Here is an 8,584-nt window from a genome sequence, read left to right on the forward strand (position 1 = left end):
TGAATAAATAAAATAATTAAGTAACTTCACTTACCGTCCACTCCTCGTATTCACAACTTTCAACGAAAATATGTCATGTCTCCTCATCAATATTGGAGTACTTCAAACATGGATTTTGGTCTTTATAAGATCCAAAAACATATTTCATCCTCAGCTATGACTTAAACTGATGGAATTTAATTGCGAGCGAAGATAGAACCTTCGATCTTAGACTCTCCACATTAGGGATATCAAAATGCGCTTGCAAAAAATATCATGAAATTAAAATTGATCAATTAATATTAAAAAGAAATATATAGTAACAATAATAATGTATACATTACCAGGATATCCTGCTAGTGCATGGTTCGGTCGACCTCAGTCACATGATCCCACAAAGGTGTCGATATGGAGATCCTCTCATGAGCAATGACTCCAAGATAGCCACTCCAGTATTTCTTGACTCTTTACCAAACTCAAGAAACTCGTAATCAAATTTCTTCCGTTGAATAGAATCAGCTAGATGGCAGTACATGACATCACATATCCTCTCATCTGCGTGCCATATAAGATTCTTAACACCACCGACAACTGTGTGAAGTTAGTTGATCTAGGATATAATGGGGTCTCCGCATTGCTTGATATATTTCCATATCCATGCGTTTATGCTGAAGACTCAACTCCAACATCATGAATCATGTCCTCCAATCGATCATCGTGTACTTCAAAATGTATTGCATCATCCTTTGTGGACTGAACATACTCTTGGGATACACACTAGTCAAATAACACATTCTATAATGATATATTAGGTCAATTTATTGAGAACCAGTATAAATAAAAATAAGATGGCAATTTTGTAATTATTTGGCATATATTACAACGGTTGTAAGGACCAATCGGTGTAATATGTTATTTTCAAATTAAAAAATAACTTTTAAAAAACCTTCATTTAGCGTTAAACATATTACACCTGTTCAATTGCATGTTTGTATATTTCAGAATATAGAAATTGACTTAGTTGGCATTCTAGTTTGATTTAAATGTTACAGGTTGGGAAAAATCACATTTTAAAAAAATGTTACATATTACATGAGTTGTGGTCTTAATTGGTGTAATATGTACACTGAGTATTTCACTTGGAGCACATAGATTAGATCCCATAACCAATGTAATATCTGCTCCAAAGTCACACACTCAGTCCACATATTACACCAGTTGTACGTCCCTACCGGTATTGGTTGGAACTTGCAACCGGTGTAATAGGTGCTCCAGATTCATATACTCATGCACATATTACACCAGTTGGGATGTACAACCGGTGTAATATGTCCCTAATGGGTACTATATTTTTGAACTATTTCACTCAAATTTTGGTACTATACATCGATTTTTACAACCGATGTAATATGTGATTGACATTTTACATTGCTGAGATCTACATCAATGGTAGAAACGGTGTAATATGTCTTCTAGAACTGGTGTAGTACACGTTATTTGTAGTAGTGACGAAAACACTTGGTAAATTTAATAATTTACCATGCCATGTTCAGGTTGTATAAGATCATTGAAACCCATCACATAGAAGGTGCTCCCTAATTTTGTTAACATCCAAGCTCCTCCCGTTCAAACAACTAACGCCCAGACACCTAAACTTTAATCCATCATGACCACTACTGTTGGTCTTACGTTGCGCAAATTGTATAAATTCTTCTACTCCTCTTTCGTATTCATCAATTATGCAAACTGAGTTAATCCAATCTCGATCCATTGTGTTTTGTAATGGTTATTGAGGTGTTCATTAATGCGTGTGAAATATCACATTTTTATTATAAGTATGAACCTATCCGATTCGAGAAGATTCACTTTTATTATAATTTAATAAAACAAAAATTTAATTAACATTCCTTATATTTAACGAAATTTAGGTCGTATTTCGCATTGGTCTTCAGGTGGCACGAAACAAAAGTGGTGACACGAAATCTCCACAATAAAATATGCACCCGAAGAACAACACGTAAAATTATGTAAAATATATGACAAGTCAATTACAAGTTACGTACTGATAAAAAATGATTGCTCTTCTCAAACTGTTGGACAATTAAAGACTCAATACAATTACTGTCACTACAACCTCCTTTGCTTTTTAAAAAATATTTAAAAAAAATTACAATTGGAGGAGTGGTAGACAAGTACATGTATTAAATCTCAAACGGAAAATTAAGGGTCTCTCATAGGGAAAACAATTGCCAATGGTCCAACACTCCTGAATTCAATACCAACACGTATTAAAGAATTATAAATACACATGCAATATAAAATTAACAAATTTAATCATACATACATTTCAATAAGAAATATTAATTATAAATCATTAAGTTATTTATAAAATAATATTACTCTAATTACAATCTAACTAATTAATAATTCCATTCTAACAATTAACAGATTCTAAATTAATAATAACTACAATTAACATAATATAAAATTATAATAACAACCTAAAAAATTATAAATACTAAAATATACACATTATAATAAATACTAAAATATATAAATTATCATAAATACTAAAATATATAAATTATCATAAATACTAAAAAAAATATTTATAAAATTGAAAAACAACACCAACCTGCAACGATGGTGATGATGGGAAGCGGTTGCGGCGAAACAAAGAAGAGCACACGGTGGTGGTGGCATCGGTGACGGTGACAACAAAACAAAGAAGAGCGTGCATGATGGTGGCAGTGACGAACACACAATGGTGACGGAAAAATACAAACAAAAACCTAAAGCAATGAACCCAGTGGAAGAATGAGCAATGACGGTGGAGGAAGAATAAACAATGAGGGTGGTCGAAAAACTTACAAAGTCAATGAGTTGAAGTTGAAACCGAAATGAAGAGAGCGATGAGCGCGAAGAATGAAAACCGTTGTATATTTTACACTGATAGACGACGATTCCACCCAACAATCGTTGTCTATTTTCTTAGTAAGTGAAATATACAACGGTTTTACGAGGAACTGCCGTTTATACCTTTATTTTAATTTAAAAAATGTCACCGCATTTTGATGGACAATGTTTGACAATGAAACCGGTGTATATTAGCGGTTGTAAATGGACTTTTCTACACTAGTGAAAATGAGGTAAGTGTATGGGCAAAATAAATGGTCAATCCAAGTTGCCTGTGCTCACCTATTTCGTTTTGTAAATCATTTTACTTTTGGTAACAATCAGTTCATGCAACTCTGTATTTGTGCATTCATTCAAGTCTAGGTAGCAAATCATTTTATGCTTTTGTTCAAAGAACTATATATAGATGCTACTTTATTATAGACCATTCCATTGGACCTACCTTTATCTAAAATGCCTCTGCCATGGTCCATCAACATTTGTGTTCCCAGTCGATTTTACTAGAAAAAACTGTTTCGATATGCAAATCATATGAAATTGTTGAATAAACTTTAATGTAATTTGTGGGTTTTAAAGTTAGAAGTTACTAGAAAAGAGTAGAATGGGAGTTTGGATATGTAAAAGGTCAAAAGTTGGGAGTGAGATTTTAATTATGTTGTTAGTGGGGTTTTAAGGCCATAATGAAGATTTTTCTAGAAGAGCTTCCTAAAGCCTATAAAAAGGATGCTCTCTCAATTGTAATATGCACCACAGAAAGAAATACAATAGAGAGAAATTCAAAGAAGAGTGTTTTCTTTAGAGAAAATTAAAGTTTGAGTGATTGCTTGTTTTACAATTTGGTATCAAGAGCCAATGGCGAATGTGATGGGTCAAATACCGCTACCACGGTTATCGAAGGCGACCACATATGATAATTGGAGCATTCAAATGAAAGCTCTTCTCGATTCTCAAGATACATAGGAGGTGGTCGAAGAAGGTTTCGAAGAACCAACAAATACCACGGGTTATACGGCAGCTCAAACCAAGGTGTTGAAAGATATGCGATCAAAGGATAAGGCGGCACTATACATGTTGTTCCGAGCGGTTGATGAGTCGGGCTTTGAGAAGATTGCCAATGCAACTACTTCAAAAGAAGCGTGGGACATCTTAAAAAAGGTGTTCAAAGGAGCCGACCAAGTTAAGCAAGTGCGTCTACAAACTCTTCATGGCGAGTTGGAGAGCATGAAGATGATGGAGTCAGAAAGTGTATCTGACTACATTACGCGTGTACAGACTGTGGTGAATCAACTCAACCGAAATAGTGAAAAGTTGACCGATGCACGAGTTGTGGAGAAGATTTTGAGAACATTAACTGACAATTTTGAGAGTATTGTGTGCGCAATAGAAGAGTCAAAGGACCTAACGACGCTCACAGTCGACGAGCTTGCCGGTTCTCTCGAGGCACACGAGCAACGAAAGAAGAAGAAGAAGGAGGAAACACTCGAGCAAGCACTTCAAACCAAGGCGTCAATCAAAGACGAAAAGGTACTCTATCATCAAAATTCTCAATATAGAGGGCGTGGTCGTGCAAGTCGTGGAAATGGTCGTGGTGGAAAAGGCAACAACCATGAAGGGTACTATAAGGAGAAGGAATAGTCGAGCCAACCAAATTGGCGTGGAAGAGGACGTGGTAGAGGAAGAGGCGGCTGATTGAATTATTCCAACATCGAGTGCTACAAATGCCACAAATATGGTCACTATGCGAAGGATTATAACTCTGACAAATGTTACAATTGTGGTAAAGTGGGGAATTTTGCAAAAGATTGTCGTGCTGATATAAAGATAGAAGAAACAACCAACCTAGCCTTGGAAGTAGAAATGAATGAAGGTGTTCTCTTGATGGCTCAAGATGAAGTCAACATTAACAGTGACACTCTGTGGTACCTCGACTCAGGAGCAAGCAACCATATGTGCGGTCATGAGTACCTATTCAAAGATATGCAAAAGATTGAAGATGGTCATGTTTCATTTGGAGATGCATCAAAGGTGGAGGTCAAAGGGCGAGGTACGGTTTGCTACTTACAAAAGGATGGCTTAATTGGGTCACTCCAAGATGTTTATTACGTACCAGACCTCAAGACCAACATTTTGAGTATGGGGCAACTCACAGAGAAAGGTTACTCAATATTTTTGAAAGATCGGCTCCTGCACTTGAAGAACAAGCAAGGGCATTTGGTTGCTCGAATCGAGATGGCAAGAAATTGGATGTACAAGCTGAATTTGAGAAGCATACGAGAAAAATGTTTGCAAGTCAACATAGAAGATAAGGCATTGTTGTGGCATCTCCGTTTTGGTCACCTACATCATGGTGGACTAAAAGAGTTAGCGAAGAAGAATATGGTGCATGGGCTACCCAACATGGACTACGAGGGAAAATTTTGTGAAGAATGTGTGCTCAGCAAGCATGTGAGAACCTCGTTTCCAAAGAAGGCTCAATATTGGGCTAAGCAACTTCTCGAATTGATTCATACCGACATATGTGGACCAATTACTCCAGAATCCTTTGGCGGTAAAAGGTATTTCATTACCTTTATCGATGATTTCTCACGAAAGACTTGGGTTTATTTTTTGAAGGAAAAATCCAAGGCATTTGAGGTGTTCAAAAAGTTCAAGGTGATTGTGGAGAGGGCAACTGATAGACAGATCAAAGTTGTACGATCTGATAGAGGTGGCGAGTATACTTCAACGACTTTCATGGAGTATTGCGAGGAGCAAGGCATAAGGCGATTTCTAACTGCACCATACACTCCTCAACAAAATGGTGTGGCCGAGAGGAAGAACCGGACCATTCTCGACATGGTTCGATCAATGCTTAAGAGCAAAAAGATGCCAAAGGAATTTTGGGCGGAAGCTGTGCAATGCGCCATCTATGTGAAAAATCGATGTCCACATGTGAAGTTAGATGATCAAACACCACAAGAGGCATGGAGCGGACAAAAGCCAACAATTTCTCATCTCAAAGTGTTTGGTAGTGTGGCTTATGCACACGTACCAGATCAATGAAGAACGAAGCTCGAAGACAAAAGCAAAAGGTATGTTTTTATTGGGTATGATGGAAGACAAAAGGATACAAGCTCCTTGACCCGATAAGCAAGAAGGTGATGGTGAATCGTGATGTACGAATAAATAAACAAGCGAGTGGGATTGGAACAATTTTTCAGAGGTTATGATTGAAGTTGGAGAATCATCAATTGTTGCACCTACAAGTATAAATTTCGAAACAACCGATGATGAAGATGAACCACGACAACCTAAAATTCGAAGTTTGCATGATTTGTATGATTCGACAAATGAGGTACATCGTATGTCTTTTGGCAGATGCAGAAAATATCAGCTTTGAAGAGGCGGTGCGAGACAAGAAGTGGCAAACTGCCATGGATGAGGAGATTAAAGCGATTGACCGCAACAACACATGGGAGCTAACAGAATTGTTAGAGGGAAGTCAGCCCATTGGTGTGAAGTGGGTATTCAAGAAAAAGATGAATGCTCAAGGCGAGATAGACAGGTACAAGGCGCGACTCGTTGCGAAGGGATACAAACAAAAAGAGGGAATTGACTACGATGAGGTGTTTGCTCCCGTTGTAAGAATGGAACAATTCGATTGCTCATTTCCCAAGCGGCTCAATTTAAATGGCCGATATTTCAAATGGATGTCAAGTCGGCATTCTTGAATGGTGTGCTTGAAGAAGAAGTCTACATCGAACAACCACCTGGGTACATGAAAATCAGAGATGAGAATAAGGTGCTAAAATTGAAGAAGGCCCTTTATGGGTTGAAGCAAGCACCGCGGGCATGGAATACTCGTATCGATACATACTTCAAGGAGAACGGGTTCAAGCAATGTCCTTACGAGCATGCTCTTTACGCAAAGAACAATGGAGGTAACATGATATTTCTTGCTCTTTATGTTGATGATCTCATTTTTATGGGTAACAATAATGAGATGATAGAAGAGTTTAAGGGCACAATGAGACGGGAATTTGAGATGACAGATTTGGGATTGATGAAGTTTTTCCTTGGCTTGGAGGTTAGACAAAAAGAGACGGGTATTTTTGTATCACATGAGACATATGCAAAGGAGATTTTGAAGAAGTACAAGATGGAAAATTGCAACCCAGTATCAATACCAATGGAACCATGTGCAAAACTCTCAAAGTTCGATGCAGGAGAACGTGTCGATGCAAGTAGATACCGGAGTTTGGTAGGAAGCCTTGTTATCTCACATGCACGAGGCCGGATCTTTCATTAAGTGTCGGCATCATAAGTCAATTCATGGAGGAACCGGTTTACTCACACTGGAAAGCGTTGAAGCGAGTCCTACGGTACATCCAAGGTACTGTATCACTCAGATTGTTCTACTCAAAAGCAGAAGATTACAAGTTGGTGGGTTACTCTGATAGTGATTGGTGCGGAGACATAGATGATAGGAAAAGTACATCGGGATATGTATTCTTTATGGGGAACACAACATTTTCTTGGCTTTCAAAGAAGCAACCGATTGTGACGTTATCGACGTGTGAAGCTAAATATGTGGCAGCATCTTGGTGTGTATGTCATGCGATATGGCTTAGAAACTTGTTGAGCAAGATGGAGCTAAAGCAACTAGGTGCAATCGTGGTTCAAGTTGACAACAAATCAGCAATTGAGTTGGCAAAGAACCCAGTGAACCATGAAAGAAGCAAACACATTGACGTTCATTTTCACTTTATTCGTGATCATGTGAAGAAAGGAAGTGTGGAATTGGTGCATGTGGCAAGTCAGGATCAAGTTGCAGATATCTTCACAAAACCGCTACCGAAAGTCTTTTTCGACAAATTCAAGAAGATGATTGGCATGATGGATGGTAGAAACATTTAAGTTTATGGGGGAGTTTTGTTGAATTAACTTTAATGTAATTTGTGGGTTTTAAAGTTAGAAGTTACTAGAAAAGAGTAGAATGGGAGTTTGGATATGTAAAAGGTCAAAAGTTGGGAGTGAGATTTTAATTATGTTGTTAGTGAGGTTTTAAGGCCATAATGAAGATTTTTCTAGAAGAGCTTCCTAAAGTCTATAAAAAGGATGCTCTCTCAATTGTAATATGCACCACAGAAAGAAATACAATAGAGAGAAATTCAAATAAGAGTGTTTTCTTTAGAGAAAATTAAAGTGTGAGTGATTGCTTGTTTCACATAAATGTGTCAGTTTAGTATTTAATGAGACATCAATTAGTAACAGAAGGAACCCAAAGTTGGTGCCTCTATTCAGAATTCAGTTCCAATGGTGGATGAGTATCTACGAAATTTGTTAATGGGTGATGCAGATAGAAAATAAGAAAAGTTTGTTTTCACAAAGGTCAAGTGTAACACTACCAGAGAGACAGAGTGTAAGTTCCAGTAGTATAGTATGATCACTATAGTGTATCACATTGACAAAATTAAATTTAAAAGCAGTTAAAATATGTTAAACTGTATATATGACATAATTTAAAAGAGAAGGTAAAAAACTGAATGAGGTAAAATATATTTATAATGAGAAAGCACTGAGATGTTAATATTCTCCTAGATTACTTCAATTAGACACGTGAAGATGAAAAAACTTCTATTAGACATGTGTTTTAAGACTTTAAATTGATAAGAAAAGATGCAAGCAGCTTAATCCAAATTTTTTCTTT

At 37.0% G+C, this 8,584-nt stretch overlaps 2 protein-coding genes across 2 annotated transcripts; both read left to right on the top strand.

Moving 5' to 3' along the window:
• Positions 1-6,224: 6,224 nt before the first annotated feature.
• LOC137815585 (uncharacterized mitochondrial protein AtMg00820-like) lies at positions 6,225-6,605 on the top strand. Its single transcript, XM_068618700.1, has one exon. It carries the CDS (start codon positions 6,225-6,227, stop codon positions 6,603-6,605), a length of 381 nt encoding a protein of 126 aa, XP_068474801.1.
• A 601-nt stretch (positions 6,606-7,206) lies between these two features.
• LOC137815586 (secreted RxLR effector protein 161-like) lies at positions 7,207-7,791 on the top strand. The gene has a single exon (XM_068618701.1). It carries the CDS (start codon positions 7,207-7,209, stop codon positions 7,789-7,791), a length of 585 nt encoding a protein of 194 aa, XP_068474802.1.
• The last annotated feature ends 793 nt before the right edge of the window (positions 7,792-8,584 follow it).

The sequence above is a fragment of the Phaseolus vulgaris genome, chromosome 1, assembly GCF_000499845.2.
Source record: "Phaseolus vulgaris cultivar G19833 chromosome 1, P. vulgaris v2.0, whole genome shotgun sequence".
NCBI lineage: Eukaryota > Viridiplantae > Streptophyta > Magnoliopsida > Fabales > Fabaceae > Phaseolus > Phaseolus vulgaris.

Excerpts from the sequence above, each read along its gene's own strand:
- LOC137815585 (XM_068618700.1), top strand. The coding sequence starts at position 6,225 with ATGAGGTACATCGTATGTCTTTTGGCAGATGCAGAAAATATCAGCTTT.
- LOC137815586 (XM_068618701.1), top strand. The coding sequence starts at position 7,207 with ATGGAGGAACCGGTTTACTCACACTGGAAAGCGTTGAAGCGAGTCCTA.